The sequence below is a fragment of the Convolutriloba macropyga genome, chromosome 8 (assembly GCF_964194025.1).
Source record: "Convolutriloba macropyga chromosome 8, txConMacr16.3, whole genome shotgun sequence".
Taxonomy (NCBI): Eukaryota; Metazoa; Xenacoelomorpha; order Acoela; family Convolutidae; genus Convolutriloba; species Convolutriloba macropyga.
The window spans coordinates 54,620,231-54,638,518 of NC_134475.1; the positions used below are offsets into that span (position 1 = coordinate 54,620,231).

The 18,288-nt window shown below is 35.7% G+C and overlaps 3 protein-coding genes across 8 annotated transcripts in view; 1 reads left to right on the plus strand and 2 right to left on the minus strand.

Annotated features, from left to right (window-relative positions):
- The window catches only part of LOC142344835 (unconventional myosin-Va-like), a 380,102-nt gene that overhangs the window by 4,636 nt on the left and 357,178 nt on the right, over nucleotides 1-18,288 (plus strand). The window lies entirely within an intron of this gene.
- On the minus strand, nucleotides 5,140-7,960 carry LOC142344196 (uncharacterized). Its single transcript, XM_075395731.1, has 4 exons — nucleotides 7,873-7,960; nucleotides 6,940-7,646; nucleotides 6,339-6,570; nucleotides 5,140-5,553 (listed from the first exon to the last, which is right to left on the minus strand). The coding sequence occupies exons 1-4, from the start codon at nucleotides 7,899-7,901 to the stop codon at nucleotides 5,295-5,297; spliced, it is 1,227 nt and encodes a 408-aa protein (XP_075251846.1). The 5' UTR covers nucleotides 7,902-7,960; the 3' UTR covers nucleotides 5,140-5,294.
- The window catches only part of LOC142345113 (hydrocephalus-inducing protein homolog), a 236,409-nt gene continuing 226,496 nt past the window's right edge, over nucleotides 8,376-18,288 (minus strand). Inside the window, exons 82-85 of the mRNA XM_075397198.1 lie at nucleotides 17,318-18,065; nucleotides 16,784-17,014; nucleotides 16,137-16,361; nucleotides 8,376-9,207 (exon numbers count right to left, since the gene is read on the minus strand). Coding sequence (XP_075253313.1) covers nucleotides 8,707-9,207; nucleotides 16,137-16,361; nucleotides 16,784-17,014; nucleotides 17,318-18,065 — 1,705 coding nt within the window. The 3' untranslated portion in view covers nucleotides 8,376-8,706. The remainder of the gene's footprint in view (nucleotides 9,208-16,136; nucleotides 16,362-16,783; nucleotides 17,015-17,317; nucleotides 18,066-18,288) is intronic.

Here is an 18,288-nt window from a genome sequence, read left to right on the forward strand (position 1 = left end):
GCAAAAAAAACTAAAATACCCTGATAGCGTGCGAAACATTAGAATATATTTTAAATTAGCATAAAACTCTAATTAATGACACGTTTTTCGCCGCAAAATTCTGCGAAAGTACCAGAAATTACTGGGAAGTGCGCGTTAAATTCTTTGTAGCTAGTTTTTGTTTTGGTACCAGTAGACGCTAGTAATGTATAACCAATTCAAACCTCTTCAACGAAAAAAATGCTAACACGAAAAAAAGCTTAAAACTGCCGCCGCTAGAAAATAAAAAAATAAAAGATTGGCCCGCTAACACTTTTTTTTTACATCTCTAAACTTAATATCTCAGAAAATTTAAATGCTAGCAGCAACTTTTCTGCGTCTAATCAGCATTACAGAAAACTTCTGTAAATTTGTTCATGGCCCACTTATTTGTCAACTCCTCAGAATTCTGGTTTAACTATCATCTCCAGAAAATAAAAATTTTTGCTCAGTTAAAAATCAATTTTACCTTCTTATTTGCTCTGTGAGTCGAATTAAAACGTGAAAAAAACCGACAAATATTCAAAAACGTTTATACTTCGATAATTCCCAGTAAAAAAAAACAAAAATCAAATTTTTTTTTTCAAAATTCCATACTCTAGGATATACGAGCTTTTTGATGATACCACTCACAACTCTCTATGATGAATATACAATTCAGCAAATTGACAGAACAAAAAAAAACTCATTTGAGTATATATTCCTCCTTCCCCACAAAAGAGGGGGTCGGAACAAAAAGGTGTTTTTATTTTCCTGTTTTCTTTGGCATACGAGAGTAGGGTAGGTATCAGTTTCAAGCAAACTTATTTAATAAACAAGTTTTTTTTGTAAAATTGAAGAAGTTTTTGTCAAAAATTATGGAAAATGTGAATAAAAATAACGGAATTCACCCTACTTTTCTCAAAAGATTCGACCTCGATAACTCCCAGTAAAAACCGAAAATCAAAAAAAAATCTTTTTAATTCCATATTCTACGCTGGACGAGCTGTCTAATGATACCAATCTCAAATCTCTACGATGAATATATCGATCGACCAAAATTGTCTGAACAAAAAAATCCATTTGAGTACATAGCCCCCACCCCACAATTGGGTCGGAACAAAAACAGGCAAAAAAAACTAAAATACCCTGATAGCGTGCGAAACATTAGAATATATTTTAAATTAGCATAAAACTCTAATTAATGACACGTTTTTCGCCGCAAAATTTTGCGAAAGTACCAGAAATTACTGGGAAGTGCGCGTTAAATTCTTTGTAGCTAGTTTTTGTTTTGGTACCAGTAGACGCTAGTAATGTATAACCAATTCAAACCTCTTCAACGAAAAAAATGCTAACACGAAAAAAAGCTTAAAACTGCCGCCGCTAGAAAATAGAAAAATAAAAGATTGGCCCGCTAACACTTTTTTTTACATCTCTAAACTTAATATCTCAGAAAATTTAAATGCTAGCAGCAACTTTTCTGCGTCTAATCAGCATTACAGAAAACTTCTGTAAATTTGTTCATGGCCCACTTATTTGTCAACTCCTCAGAATTCTGGTTTAACTATCTTCTCCAGAAAATAAAAATTTTTGCTCAGTTAAAAATCAATTTTACCTTCTGATTTGCTCTGTGAGTCGACTGAAAACGTGAAAAAAACCGACAAATTTTCACAAACGGTTAAACTTCGATAATTCCCTGTAAAAAAACAAAAATCAAAATGTTTTCAAAATTCCATACTCTAGGATATACGAGCTTTTTGATGATACCACTCACAACTCTCTATGATGAATATACAATTCAGCAAGTTGACAGAACAAAAAAACTCATTTGAGTATATATTCCTCCTTCCCCACAAAAGTGGTGGTCAGAACAAAAAAGTGTTTTCAATTTCCTGTTTTCTATGGAATACGAGAGTAGAGTAGGTATCAGTTTCAAGCAAACTTATTTAATAAACAAGTTTTTTTTTGCAAAATTGAAGAAATTTTTGTCAAAAATTATGGAAAATGTGAATAAAAACAACGGAATTCACTCTACTTTTCTCAAAAGTTTAGACCTCGATAACTCCCTGTAAAAACCGAAAATCAAAAAAATCTTTTTAATTCCATATTCTACGCTGGACGAGCTGTCTAATGATACCAATCTCAAATCTCTACGATGAATATATCGATCGACCAAAATTGTCTGAACAAAAAAATCCATTTGAGTACATAGCCCCCACCCCACAAGTGGGTCGGAACAAAAACAGGCAAAAAAAACTAAAATACCCTGATAGCGTGCGAAACATTAGAATATATTTTAAATTAGCATAAAACTCTAATTAATGACACGTTTTTCGCCGCAAAATTCTGCGAAAGTACCAGAAATTACTGGGAAGTGCGCGTTAAATTCTTTGTAGCTAGTTTTTGTTTTGGTACCAGTAGACGCTAGTAATATATAACCAGTTTACACCTTTTTAACGAAAAACAAATAGCTAACATGAAAAAAACAGCCTAAAACTGCCGCCGCTAGAAAATAAAAGATTGGCCCGCTTATACTTTTTTTACATCTCTATGACTTGTTTTCTCGAAAACAGTGGTATGAAGAAAAATCCACTTTCTGACCTCTCGCTCTCCAATTTTCCAATTTTGCTCAACACGCAAACCACTTCAACTTTTTCGCGCGTTTCATTTTCTGCTTCAAAATTTACTGAAAAAGAAATTAAGTTAAAAAGACATTTCTTTGTGACATAAAAAGTGGGACACGATAGTTATTTTACTTTTAACGAAACTTTGGAAACAATAATATGTTTGTAATTAATGTTTGTCCGGCTACATTACGCTGGAGAACTTTAACTTAATATCTCAGAAAAATTTAAATGCTAGCAGCAAGTTTTCTGCGTCTAATCAGCATTACAGAAAACTTCAGTAAATTTGTTCATGACACACTGATTTAAAAAGTGTTTTTTTTTTAAAAAAAAACTGCTGTTTTCAAAGTAATGAAAACTATCAGTCATTTATCTTATGACTAAAAAGACAGAGTTAAAACGACAGTTAAAGAAAAATAAAAAAATCAATTAACTTCAAGAACGGGTATTTGAACCCGTTATAACCTTAATCTATGCCTTCAACGAATTTCATATGGGAAATTGTGCCTTATTGTGAATGCCAATAGTGTAATATTTGAATTGTCAATAATGTGTTAAAACATGAAAAAAGTGAAAAATAGGCCAATGCCTAAAAGTCAAAAATATAATTATGAAATCTAGTAATATCAAAGCCAGAGAACCATAATTTAACATGTAAAACCGCAAAAAAAAATTAAAATTTAATTCAGTGGAAAGAAGAGGAAGAAGAAGATTTCTTTCTTTGCTGACACTAAGCTACAAGTTGACCAAATTAAGAGAAATTAAGTGGCAAAGTTGAATAAGCCGTTGTTTATTCAAAAATCAATTTCAAAATATTTTTAAAAGTCGAAACGACCGTAGTCTTCGATTAAAAAAAACTAAAGACATTAATTTGGAATTGCTTAGAAAACCAATTGGAAATATCAACAAGGAGCTTTGATTTGAGTTGTTCTGCTCTTTAATAAACATAAAAAAGATCGAAACTTTTTTTTTAAAGGGCCGACTGATAACAATCCGAGTTATCTTTAGATTGTCACAGTCCAAAATTGGACCAAATCCAGCCATGCTATTTCTGTTCATCCCTTAGGAAAACTTAACTATCTCGAATTCTGAAGATCTTGATAATTTGTTTGTCAAAATAGCAAAAAAAAAGTGCTGCGTTTTTGATAATCATAGAGTAAAGTTAGCGAAAACGGCAAAATTTTAATTGCAGACTAACGTCGCTGGAAGTGGAAGTGAGACTAGATATATTTGTAGTTTACAAAAATTGTTTTAGTTGTTTTTTGGGTGTGTACTTCCGGCGTTTTTGGGTGTGTACTTCCGGCAAAGTGGACTGAAGAAGTTTGCTTGGTTCAATTTTTGATGAAGTGGGCTGGATTTTGAATCATTTAGCCAAAGTTTTAGCCAAAAAATAATTTAAAATAGTCGAAAAATTTTTTTGTCTTTTAAAATTAAATCAACATTACTATTGTTAACAATTGTTACATATTCAAGCAAAATTGACGAAATTTAAGGCAAAAATTTCGGAAAATGTAAATCAAAATAAGGCAAATCGGTCTAATATTCAAAAATTTAAACCGGGATAACTCGCTCTAGAAAACAAAATTCAAAAAATCTTTTTAATTCCATATTCTACCTTGAACGGGATTTATAATGATACCACTCACAACTCTCTACGATGAATATATTGATCGGCCAAAATTGACGGAGCAAAAAGACCATTTGATTATATAGTTCCTCCCCCCCCCCCCCCCCCACAAGTGGGTCGGAACAAATATCAATTGGCCAAAATTGATTATCAATTGGCCAAAGTTGATCAAAGTGGAGAGAAAATTGAATTTTTTGGTTTTATAATTTATTTATTTCTCCAATTTATAGAACTTCTTTAATAGACAACACCTTATTTTCACTTTAACCACTTGAATATGCTTTCAAGTGTCACCTGATGGAAATCTATTGGTTAAGTGCCTGTTTTTATTCATGTAGGTAACAAGGGTGATCGTCATCTTCTGCATTTTGCACACGAACTGCTCCATGGTATCGAATATCGATTAGATTTTTATATTGATTATAAAGTATGGGAAACACTGAACTCAACGAAATTAGTCTCGATAGTTTTTAATTTCCCTCGCAAAAAAAAAATTATACAAGTACTTTTCCATTTCTTCCGTTGCAGTTAATTAGGGTTATCATAACATCTTAAATTTTAGGTAGCAGTTTTACATGAGCATTGCCAGGTTAGCTCCTATTAGCCGATTGGTTTTGATCAATTCTCAAGAATTTTGGAGTTGACGATACATTTAAGTCCGAAAAACTTTTTTTTTCCTAAGATGTAGTTTTTTCCAATTTTCCAAGATATATAATTTAGGTGACAGTAGGCGACGGACTTTGCTTCTTCTGATATTATTTGCACCTGCGCTGGTTGGATAAACAGTCGCACAAAAATAAAACTTTTGGCTGCAAATGGAATACGTATAATTTCCCGCCTAAACCCTTCTAGAATCTTCTAGAATCCATAGGAACTGAAAAATGGCAAAAATTCATACAAAAATAATTTATTTACAATAATTATCGAATTATTACAAAATTAAACATTTCCAATTAATTTAACTCGATTGGAAAATTATTCAGCGGCTACTCTAAAACTATCAGCTGATTTACAAGTCGTGGATTTATTGTCAGTTTGAGGGTCCGTTAGCACGCAGCGAAGCTCATCCATAAACAACTTGTTTTGTTTATTGGGTTGTTGTTGTGGTTGTGACTTTGTTGATATTGATTGTGCTGGGGGGTTATTGAGTGGCTAGTGTGGCTTGTAGTTGTTTGGCTCGCTGGGTTGGTTCGGGCTTCTTTTCGTCTCATACACTCTTTGAAGGTTGGGCTATTTTTGAATCTGGGCAGACAATCTCTGGCCATTGTGCAGAATATAGCATTTTGTGCCTCTTGGAACATGTTGCTGAAACAAAGAATGATATTTGAAGTTTTATTAATAAAACCAACTGTTTTATTAATATTAGCTTTTGCTTAAATTGCTGAATTCTTTGTTTATTTAGTTTTAAACATTACATTCCCTTTGCCGCGGTATGTTGTGTTACAATGGAACCAAACTAATCTCTCTCAAATTTAAATACCCTTTCAACGGTTGATAAGTGTTTCAGACCGCTTCATTTCTATCAAAAATGTCTTTAATACTGAGCTAAGAAAATAGAAATTTTGACCATGATTTACTATTCCATTTTCTCTGTTTTCATCTATAATCCGTTCAGTTTACAGTCGACCGCCGTTACCAGTTACGGATTTCTGGCATATGCAAACCAAAGCGAGACCGGATGGTTAAATGGCAAGATTATGACCGATATTATTGCAACGCGATTCAACATCTTTAGTTGGGGTAACAGAAGTGCTAATATGTTGAAATCTTGATAGCTATTCTAATTAATATTTGTTTAATATTTGTCAGCTATTCGGAAAATTGCTTTTCGCACCATCACATCTAATCTGCAACTATTGGATTATAATTTTTTTTCAAAAACGTAAACTAAAAACACCCCTCCCCAAAATTAGGTGAAAAATGAAGGCCGTCCGGGGTCCTCCCAGCTCTACGTTCTCATAAAGCAATTGCTATATTTTCAAATCTATCAACAAAGAATAGGACAGAAAGCAAACTAAGACTATATAATGTATAGGATGAACAGCAAATCATCATGGAAATTATTTTTAATCAATTAATGAACAACCAACCTGTCGAATTGTGATTCGACAAATGCGTTCTGGACTCCCTTTCTGATGGAGGATGGCAGGTTGACCTGTTTGAGACTAATCTCACTAATGTACTTGTTCACAATCTGCTCACACATCTTCTGTCTCTTGTTCACATGTTTCGTATCTCTGTACACCTCACATGCAGTCCAGAACTCAAGATTCTCTTCTGCATGTTCAAGAATCAGGAATTTGTGGAACAGTTGAATTAGCTCTGAAAGGATAATTACACAGTCAGAAAAGTGATCGTGAGAGTTACGCAAGGATCACTTTTTGGCAAAATTCAGTGAAAAATCAGTAAAAGGTGCTCGTTCACCCATTATAACCCCCCCCCCCCCATAATATTGGGCACTCATTACAGTAATTTGGAATTTGGGTTCTGCACTTTCTAGCCCCATTCAGAGGTTATTTAATGAATAATTGTTTTCTGCTATTTTCATATTTGATAACGTACAGCCGATAAATAGTAAGTTTCACAGAGAATTTAGTATCACAGGATAACCTTTCTTTTTCTTAATTTTTGACAAACTTCAGCGATGACTACCTGTGACTAAATTTCGGTCATCAAGTAAAAGTCAATTACCTGGATTCTTAAGAATGGCCGCCATTTCTGGAAAACTTGCAAAGTGGCTAGAAACCTCGACTCCTCCAACATCGGGCTTTCTGATCTTCGGTGCCAACGTCTGAGCGCAATACTCTTTCACCGGTTTTTCACACATTTTCGGGCAAGGTGCCCTCGGCGGAATCGGAGGTGCGAAATCCGGCTGAGATCTGGCAGAATCAAAAGTTCGGTTTATTGAGTGGTTAAACGCTGAGTTAGTGGACGCAAATCCAGTCACAGATTGATCCAAAAAGTTTGAGTTGTGATTTATTTCTGACGCGTTTTGAGCACGGCTACTGATATACGATAGCCAACTGCAACCATTTTCCTCAGTTTGAATTGCAGAAAAGTTCGTTCTGTTTGAAGATGTTGAACCATGCGAATGAGACGATCCACCGCTAGAGGTCGAGTGCAATGAGTCTGTAGACGATCGGTTGCCAGATGACGAAGAGGTGAATGAAACGTCATTTTTTGGAACCCTGGGCGGTATCGGGGGTTTAAACTGAGCACATGTCGATTGAGATTTTAAGACTTGGTTTTCGAGTTCCGATTTCATTCGGGGATTCGGGTTAAGGCACGAGTCGAGAGATAGCATTGTTGATTTCTGAATCCGGGCGCCGAACGAAAGATCAGAAGGCTTTTGTTTATTTGTTTCCATAGTTGAGCTTACTGCAGTCGGTTCGAGAGATCTAAAAGTTAGCTAATTATAAATTGAAGTGGTGTATTTAAGCTATAAACTTTTAAAGTTTATTAGATAAATTAAAGATATATCGCTTTTTGTTTCAGGCAAAAATGTGATTTATCGTTTGAACTTTTATAGGTGTCATAAATTCTTCTTAACAAATTGGTCCCGTTTATATACACGGTTCAGCGACCACAAAGTTATACCGTAATAAGTTATAAAAGTATACTTACTTTTTGTTGGCGTTGAAAATATTTCGCATTTTGACAGTTTTGCTAATAAATTTACTTCAAGCTGACTTTGTTGTCTAGTTTTGACAGTATTTTCAAATTTGAAGTTAGAGAAATGAGCCAAAGGTAGCAAGCGAGTTCGTTAAATATAGCAATTAGCATTGGGCTAATTAACAAACCTGACCTAATCTTTTAGGCTTGATTTGTCTTAGCAGAACAAAAACATTTGTAGGTTGATTAGGCGATAATTGAGCAATTAGTTTTAATCGAGAAAAAAACACCTTGAGTCTTGTTTCGTTTAAAGTGTTTATTAGAAATTATTAACTTTAACCAGATTTCAAGTTAAGACCCCTATTGGGTAATAACAGCATGGTATGCTCTCATGTACTTATAAACAGGTGTACTAATAGGGCTTTAGCCAAGATTAAAATCAAATTCGAAAGGTGAGCTGAATTATTTTGTCTTTTCATGATCAGACTTCTAACCTAAAAGCCTGAGTAGAAAAATTGCATGATCGAATTTGTTAATTCAAGAATTTTTAATTCAAGCAATGAAGGAAAATATATTTTGAAAGCAATTTGTACAATATTTACAAATATACAAGAAAATGTACAAGTAGTTTATACCTCCAACTAATACAATGAGCAGACAAAATTTCAATTATATATAATTTGTCTACACGAATTTTCCAAATGATAATCAATTCTAATGACATAAATGATTGAAATGGCAATAGTCATGGAGCTCAGAATTTTAAACTCTAAGTTTACAAATTTTCAACTTTTGTTCACATTTCGAAATGTTTTTCATAAGTTCATAACGTGAAAAATTCGCAAGTTATGGTTGTCCTTTAATGTAATACGACCACGTTGTGTTTTTACCAGACGCACTTTTTGGGCACGAAACAACCAGTTTGCCCATACATGGCATTTTAGACCCATCCGGGTTTCCTTCAAAGGTCACGTGCAAATTCGTCTGTTTTTTGGCTTTTAAATTCTCATTTCCTCGTACGTTGAAGGCCTGATTATCAATCGAGAAGACGAATTGCTGTTGAGAATGGAAAACATTTTTGAAGGGAATTGTTAACGAGTTGCCCGATTTGACAGTATAGGGTCCTTGAGGTTTTGGGGTTGTAGCCGTCCCGTGTAGTATGAACAGGTAATCACCTCCCAGCTGGGAGAATATCCTCATTTCTGCTCTGACGTCACCGAGACTAGAGGGTTCGAATGAGACCTCGAAGGATACCTCAGTTCCAGCACTGGTTCCGGGTGCAGCTGGTATGATGGTCTTGTCAATTGTGAAGTCCTCTTTGCCAGAACTTCTTTCCGATTGCTCGATCTAAAACACATTTAGATTGTAACATTGGCTGCTTGTTAGGATGTTGAAAATTGAGTCAATTCAAATTGTGCTCAGTATAAACTTGAATACTATTATTCAAAGATAAAAATATTAATTGTAATGTTTTCATAGTCATGGTCCTCAACAATATTCAGAATAACGGTTTTAAATTCCTTAGTTAGACATCGCTTTATAGGATCTTAGATAATCGCAAAACTCATCAGTTCAAATACCTCTGCGTCATAATACTGAGTATTTTGGCATTGAATATTTCCTCGACAGTTTTCTTTTCAATTATCGCCAACATAATGAAGGGGTCTGAAAATTTAATTGAGTTTTTATAATTTAAAAAACTGGTAGCGAAAATGGCTTGAGCATATCTACAGTAAGAACAACTTTTTGACCTTCACGAGGTCCTTAAAACTCTTAAAATCTAAGGCGTGACTGCAAAAAATCCAAATCTGAGGCGAACTTTTGCTCCTTGTTCACTACCCTTTGTTGTTAAATTGCGTCACAACGTGTAAAAGAAACTTTAATGTCAGTTGAAGTTTTTATGTTAGTTGAAAACTGAAGATGAATAGCTACAGAATCTAGTCTGGTTCGAATTAGAATCTGGTCTGGTTCGAATAGATAAATTTGGTCTGGTTCGAATTAACGCAATTTCAGCTAAAATTCGGGTCACGGTTTCTAATGACGCAAAATTGACGATTTAATAACTTCTGGCGTATTCTCCCGAGACGATCCTGAGTTCATTTAAAGTCACGACCGGGAGATATTTTCAGGATAACCGGCAGTGACTTTACCTGGCAATTATAAAGATGTATCTAGTGTAACATACACTACAGACAAAAAAATTTTTCAAAAAATTATCAGGTCGATATTTGAGAATTCTATCCAAATGAAAAAAAACTTTATTTATTAGTATTCTTTGCATAAATGGCGTTTGCGAACTATAATTTGGACAAATTTTTTTTAGTAAAATCCTTTTTGGCTTGTAAATCGCAAAATTTTGAGCTAAATTTTAGCAAAATGGTTGCCTAATTTTGCCTATGACCGTTTTATGTCTAGTAAGTTTCCATAAAAACCATATATGGCACTTTATGATTAATAAGTCTCGTTTAGGATGCTCAAGCGTTTAATACCAGCTAAAATAGAACAATTTTAAGATTACCGATGTTTTACTATTATTTCAATCCTGATGTCGGTCTAGTCTAATCATGATTTCTCTGTGACTGTAAAATCATAATTTCTCTGAAAGTTGCTATTATTGCTCACACAAAAGACATTGTCTATTCTAAGACAACTATTTTAGCACCAGTGAGGGATCGAGTTATAATGATGACAAGATCAGCGTCATCTGATCACAGCAAACAAAATCACTGAGCTCGATAAATCAGATCCATTTCCTAACGATCATTATCATTAAAAAACATCTTGTTTTCGCAATTTGGAAAAAATTATTGCTGCACCACTTCTCTTTTGGTACTAAAAATGAAATTAAAAAAATTAGATCAGTAAATGTAAAATTGAAGAAAAAATGCGATATAAATAGGTGCCATAGCATCAAAAAATCGAGGTTTAATGACACAATTTCATATAACATAGCTGGCAGATTGCCAGAAAATAGCCGCAATAGATTCATAGATCGGCAGTCTAAAAAAACAGTAAAAAAGACAGACCAAAAAAAATTCGTCTTTTCATTGAAGGCTGATCTGTTATATTTTGATTAAAAATCTGTATAGGTTATTGCTGCCTCTATTAGCTGATCTTAAATAACCTTCATTTAGAGTGACACACACCCATTTGACCTTATCTCTTTGAATTAAATTAAATAAAAATCAATTTCAAAGTGAGGAAGTCGTTTTTGAGAGTGAGGTAAGTCAAGTGTGACCAAAAATTTAATCACGCGCATGAACAAAAAAACTCGCTCCACTAAGAGCGAAAAATGACGTCACACAAGCACTTCAGTTGAAATTGCATGAACGAATGAACAAAAAGTGGCTGTGACGTCATATGGTCGTAAAAAAAATCATGACGACGAAATAAAAAAAAACCAAGAGAAAGCCAATAATAGCCCCAGCTATCGCTGTGCGGCTATTAATAAAATAACGATCTCTGAAAAGCCAAGTGAATAAATCCATATTTTTTATCTATGTATAAAAATGAAAACGTAACCGAATAAACGTCGGAAGAATTGCTCTCGTACAACTCTTGGGAGCTCTAATCACTTGCAGCCTGCTTCAGTCGGGGGGGGAGCCTAAAGGAGACTAAGAAGTTCAATAGTCGGCTTCAAATAACGACATTATAGGTTAATATATGCCACTACTAAGATTTAAAGTGAAAAATGGCACCAGTTTCGGCGCACTTTTCATTTGACTTTGAGTATTAAATTGCCGCCAATTGAGTTCAGCTGCTTGAAATTTCTATTGAGAGAGAATTTTAGATCAGGCAAAATACAAATCATTATCATCATCATCGTTTGTTTATACACTTCTTTCATCAGACTCAGAAGTGTACTGTTCCGTATTAGGAGTAAAAATGGTCACGGAAACGAAATGTTTTTAAAGCTGATTTGAACTGATCAACTCCATTCTGTTCTCTGATCCACTTGGGGAGTTTGTTCCACAAGACAGCACCTTGCTAATCAAAAGCATTTCGTCCAAGTTTTGAAGACCTTTTGGGTACAACCAATACCACTCCATTTCGGGAAGTTTTTGCTCGTTTTTCAAACACGTCTAAGTAGTCGGGAATTAGATCATTGTGAAAAGACTTTTGAAGACAAACAGAAGTATTTTAAAACAAATTCTCATGTAAATTGGCAGCCAGTGAAGGTCATGAAGGTGAATTGATACAGAGCACCAAGGATGTAGTCGGTAAACAAATCTACATGCCCAATTTTGAACCTTCTGGAGAATTGACAATTTTTTCATGCCAAGTCCGTTAAGGATCGAATTGCAGTAATCTAGGCGACTCATGATTAAGCATCTAACAAGCACTATGCGTGTTTCGAAATCAACAAAATTGCGAATTGAATGGAGTATTCGGAGGTAGTAAAAGCAGTTTTTGGCAACAGTTTTTACTTGCTTATCAATGTCAAGGTGTTTATCAACTGAAACGCCAAGGCATTTCAGGGAGTTAGATAGCTTTACTTCGACGTTTCCGACTTTTATGGAGCTGACACTAGGCGCATTCTTTACGCTTGAATAGAGAATGGCTTCTGTTTTACTTTCGTTAACCTGTAGGCCAGCATTCGCAAACCAGTATAAAACTTTTTGAATGGTAAGTTCAACAAAATTTGCATTGAAGATGTGTTTTGAAGAGCATTCAAAGTAGAGGAGGGTATCATCAGCATATAGTTGATAATTTACGTTAATTTCTTTGAGTAGGTCACCCAACGGTGTAAGATAGACGCTGAAAAACATAGGCCCAAGAATGAAACCCTGAGGTACAGCAGAATCGAGAAGTGCTGGTTTTGAGACTGAATCGTTGACTAAAACAAGTTGTTTTCTTCCCAAGAGATAATACTGAAGCCACTTTATGGCTGTATACCTTATGCCAAAACGATCTTCACAAATATGTAAGAGAATTTCGTGGTTAAGGGTATCAAAAGCCGCTTGCAAGTCAAGAGCCACTATAAAAACAAACGAACGTTTATCAAGCATCTTTCGTGTGTTCAGTAAGTAGGCAATAAGGCAGTGTCTGTGGAGAAAGTTGCACAGTAGGCGGATTGCTGATCATCTAGGAGTGAGTTCACATTAAAATAACTTATAAATTGCTCAAATGCAAGACCTTCAAGGTCTTTGGATAAAAAGATTAGGTTACTAATAGGTCTATAAATTGATAGAATTTCAGGATCAAGACTTTCATTTTTCAGCTTGGGAAACACTATCGCAATCTTAAAATCATCTGGAAAAACTAGTTCAAATGACGTATTGAAAAGTAAGATTAATGAAGGCATAAAAGATGCTGAGAAATCTTTAAACACTGTAGATGGAATTACGTCGTGGTAGCTAGTCGATGCTGATGTTTTCGCTAGGGCCCTTTGTAAGCTTTCCTCGTTGACAGTTTTGAATTTTGTAAACCGAGGCGAGACCTTGTTGCAGTCTACAGTAAACTAAGGATGTACTCGGTAAACAAATCTACATGACCAATTTTGAACCTTCTGGAGAATTGACAATTTTTTCATGTCAAGTCCGTTAAGGATCGAATTGCAGTAATCTAGGCGACTCATGATTAAGCATCTAACAAGCACTATGCGTGTTTCGAAATCAACAAAATTGCGAAGTGAATGGAGTATTCGGAGGTAGTAAAAGCAGTTTTTGGCAACAGTTTTTACTTGCTTATCAATGTCAAGGTGTTTATCAACTGTAACGCCAAGGCATTTCAGGGAGTTAGATAGCTTTACTTCGACGTTTCCGACTTTTATGGAGCTGACACTTGGCGCATTCTTTACGCTTGAATAGAGAATGGCTTCTGTTTTACTTTCGTTAACCTGTAGGCCAGCATTCGCAAACCAGTATAAAACTTTTTGAATGGTAAGTTCAACGGAATTTGCATTGAAGATGTGTTTTGAAGAGCATTCAAAGTAGAGGAGGGTATCATCAGCATATAGTTCATAATTTACGTTAATTTCTTTGAGTAGGTCACCCAACGGTGTAAGATAGACGCTGAAAAACATAGGCCCAAGAATGAAACCCTGAGGTACAGCAGAATCGAGAAGTGCTGGTTTTGAGACTGAATCGTTGACTAAAACAAGTTGTTTTCTTCCCAAGAGATAATACTGAAGCCACTTTATGGCTGTATACCTTATGCCAAAACGATCTTCACAAATATGTAAGAGAACTTCGTGGTTAAGGGTATCAAAAGCCGCTTGCAAGTCAAGAGCCACTATAAAAACAAACGAACGTTTATCAAGCATCTTTCGTGTGTTCAGTAAGTAGGCAATAAGGCAGTGTCTGTGGAGAAAGTTGCACAGTAGGCGGATTGCTGATCATCTAGGAGTGAGTTCACATTAAAATAACTTATAAATTGCTCAAATGCAAGACATTCAAGGTCTTTGGATAAAAAGATTAGGTTACTAATAGGTCTATAAATTGATAGAATTTCAGGATCAAGACTTTCATTTTTCAGCTTGGGAAACACTATCGCAATCTTAAAATCATCTGGAAAAACTAGTTCAAATGACGTATTGAAAAGTAAGATTAATGAAGGCATAAAAGATGCTGAGAAATCTTTAAACACTGTAGATGGAATTACGTCGTGGTAGCTAGTCGATGCTGATGTTTTCGCTAGGGCCCTTTGTAAGCTTTCCTCGTTGACAGCTTTGAATTTTGTAAACCGAGGCGAGACCTTGTTGCAGTCTACAGTAAACTTGGAAAATTTCGAGGTGATTTTGCAGAATTTTTCCCGGAAAAAGATTGAAAATCTTTCACCTGGGGCGTTTGCATTCGTAGAAATCGGGAGCTTTGACTTACAGCCTTTCCTAGAATTGAAGATGAATTGAAGATCTGGAATTTTTTTCTGTCAGGAGCTTTTGAAATATCACGAAGATTTTCGTCAAAAAACTTTCTTTTTTCTGTAGTAGAGATTTTGGTACTCTAATATAGCATTGCTGAGGTCACTCTGAGCTGCTTTTGTCCGTTGTTTCCGGAATTCGCGCTCTTTTTTCTTTTTGTTCTTTTTTGATGCTATGAGATCATCGTCCAAAAATGAGCATTTCTTGTGAAAACCTTTTCGTTGAAACGTGGTGCATAGAAATCAACGTAACTACAAATGATGTCTAGGAACCATTTACATAAAGTATTCGGGTCGTCTGAAGTTCTAAGCGCAATTGCTGATGATATTTCAATTTCCTCAGCAACATTTTTCCAAGGCACTCTTTTTAAATTGCGATATGTGAAAGGGCGATTTCTGTGTTTTGGTTTATCAGAAACCGGCATGTCAAACTCAATCAAAAAATAATCACTGAAATCCAGTTGCTGAACAATCATTGGACAACTTTCGTAGAGTGTGGGCAAAAAGACTTGATCCAAAGTGTTACCATGTTTATGCGTGGGTTCGTGAACACGTGCTGAGAACTCTAATGTTTGGAATAGTTCCAAGATCAAATTTTGCATATTTATTTCGGGTATTAAAATGGAGATTGAAATCGCCTAGGCAGATGACTTCCTCGTAATCCAACGCCAAGGCGAGAACTTTTTCAGAGAATTCATTGTAGAACTCCAGGAATGAGGTGCAAGGTATATGGTAAACAACTATGAAGAGATAGGGCTTGGAGTGGAGCTTCAATTCAATGGCTAACATCTCAAACTTGTCTGTTAGAGCAGAATCAATTATTTTGGCGTGAAAATTCACTTTACATATGAAACAGAGGCCGCCCCCTTCTCGTGAGACCCTGGCATGTGAATAATGAGAGTAGTTGTCTGAATGTTCGTAGCACTGCTTAAGAAGAAATTCCTCGTCCGAACGTTGCCACGTTTCACATAAAATAAAAACATCTGGATTGGATAGCATTATAAGTGAACTGTTTTTCGAGCACTTGTTTCTCACTGATCGCGAATTTAAGAGGCCAATTCTCATTGAATCTTTGAGCCGCTCAGGGAGTAGTCAGCTTCTGGGAAGATTTTGTGAGCCACTGCCAGGCTGTTTCGTTCAGTCTGAACTTTCCAAAGAGAGTCCCTTGAGGCCAATTTTCAGCTTTTTCAATTTCTTCAATATCTTTTTCCTGAAAAACAGCGTGGAAAGATTTATATGAAAATTCTTGTTTTGAGACTTCTCTGATATGTAGCAATTCTACACCAAAAAGTCAAGGGCTTAAAAGTCACTCGAAAAGTCAAAACTGTCAAGCAAAAATTTTGCATAAAAAAGACACAAACGTTTACAATAATTGCTTCTCTACGAAAAAAATCGATATAAAGTGAAAAACTGACCTTGATAGTGTATTCACACTTGGACTTGGAGTAGTTTAAGAATGTAGCATTTAGAGTCTGGCTACCACCCAGTGCCGCCCGGAAGAAGAGTGGTTTCTCGGGCGAAGGGGGCAGACTTCTCAGAACAAGGTCGTAAGTGTAAGTGCCCAACTCTGCACTTGAGAGGACCAGTTTGGTGGAGGTCTCTTCCACTTTCAAAGGCAGATATTCCACTATGAATTCACACTTAAACAGAGAAAAAAGTGAGCCCAATTTGCCTTAATGCGAGCGCTTAATAATTTTTTAATAGTTTTATAAGTTTCTTGTAATCAATTTTCCAGATCTCTTTTCTTATGATCAGAAATAAAAGGAAATTCGAAGCTCCATTTTAAATAATATAAACATTTTAAACGGTAAACTTGTAAAAATCGCACTCATTTAAAGTTTGAAAAATACTGAATCACAAGGCTTTACATAGGCCTAGACTTCAGTTTATGAGAATACTTTTAGAGTCAAAAGGGAAGAGCGAGGAGATCAATATTGAGTATAAATACACAGTTCAGCAACCTAGATAAAGTATCCTCGGATAATTTTTTTTAAGAATCACAGCTTCAAAAACTTTACAGTTCTATATTACATATCGTGAGCACTTTGGTTACGGCACTCACAGTGCTCTCGGGTGCAATGATGAACTGGGGTGGCATCAGGATGTCTGGACTAGGACAACTGGAGAAGAACGTGACCCCCTGTGGCATTGGGTTCCTAATCTGGATGGGGTGGGTGATGGCATGTCTGCAGGGTGTCTCTAACTCAATGGTCTCGATAACTCCCGGGAGAGACACTCTGATGTTGTAGAAGTAGAACATATACTCTCCAGTCTTCTCATTCAAAAAGGTGATCTATAAACATGAATAAACATACACAAATCGTTTTTTTTTATAAAAATACTTTTCTGTCAAACCCATATTAAATTTTCATCACTTATCATGCTTACTTGCATGCAAACGGAAGTTATAAAATTTTTAATATAGAATTAAGGAAGTTTTCTCTGAAAAGTAATATTTCTGTAACAATCATTCTGAAATTGTCAAATAATCAGCGGATCATTGACTTAATTTCAATTTAAGAATGGACAAATTAAAGTGCGTCAAGTTGAAATTGGTTATGGTATGGAATGGTAAGTTATTGCAGATATTTCTTACCTTCGTTTGAAAATTCCCTTCTTTGTGGGTGTAAAAGTTCAGCTTATAATCCCGTTTGGTCAACCCGGGTACATCCAGGTAATCCAGTCCATTAATTTGAGTGGATGGATCAAGTTTATCTGGTTTCATCAGGTCAATCATTACTTTGAACCTCTGCGGTGTCTTCTCCCAGTTGCTAACTGGAATCAACTCAACGTGATTCTGCTTGGATGGAACCTCCCGGATGATAGTATCGACTGGTTTAGGAGAATCGGCAGTGCCCTGTAAGTTGTACAACAACCCACTTCCATCGGGTAAAGCAAAGAACACAGACCCCATGTGCTTCTTATCGGACGAGGTCATTCTGAAAGGCTTGTACATTATATTGTACGGTTTGGTAGCACCACCCTCGACTACCAAAGTATCCGGACCCTGGAAGAATTCACCCTCGACCACAGGTGAGAGCACCCATTGATTACCGGATTTGTTGCTGATGTTGATCAATTTTCGGTCCATTTCGCGAACGTTGCATTGGAACTGTACCAGTTCTTTGCCCGTAGGCGGGCAAGCAGCGCAAACCCCAGTTAGGGTAAGTTTAAGAGGTTTGCCGCCCTCGATGTTACAGGTGAGATTGCTGTATCTAATGTCAGGGTTCACAACTGTGGGGTGGAAGGCTATCTCTAAGGGCAAGTCCATTCCTGGAGCTATGTAGCCTTTGGCAGGTAGAATGCTGAAGTCTGGCTTGAATTTGGCAATATCCCACTGGAAGCTGAAATAGTCAACTGTATCAACAGAAACTGTGTCAATAGATTTATAAATAGTCAAAGAAAATATTGTACGAAGAATTCAGATGGTCAAAAAAGCTACACCACTTGAACCCACAAAGTAGGCCAACAACACTAAGAGAAAAGAGGGAATTCAATTTTAGCCTATTTATATTAGGAAACAATAAAGTTTGAACACAAAAATTTGGCTTTCCAAAAAGCCAAAAA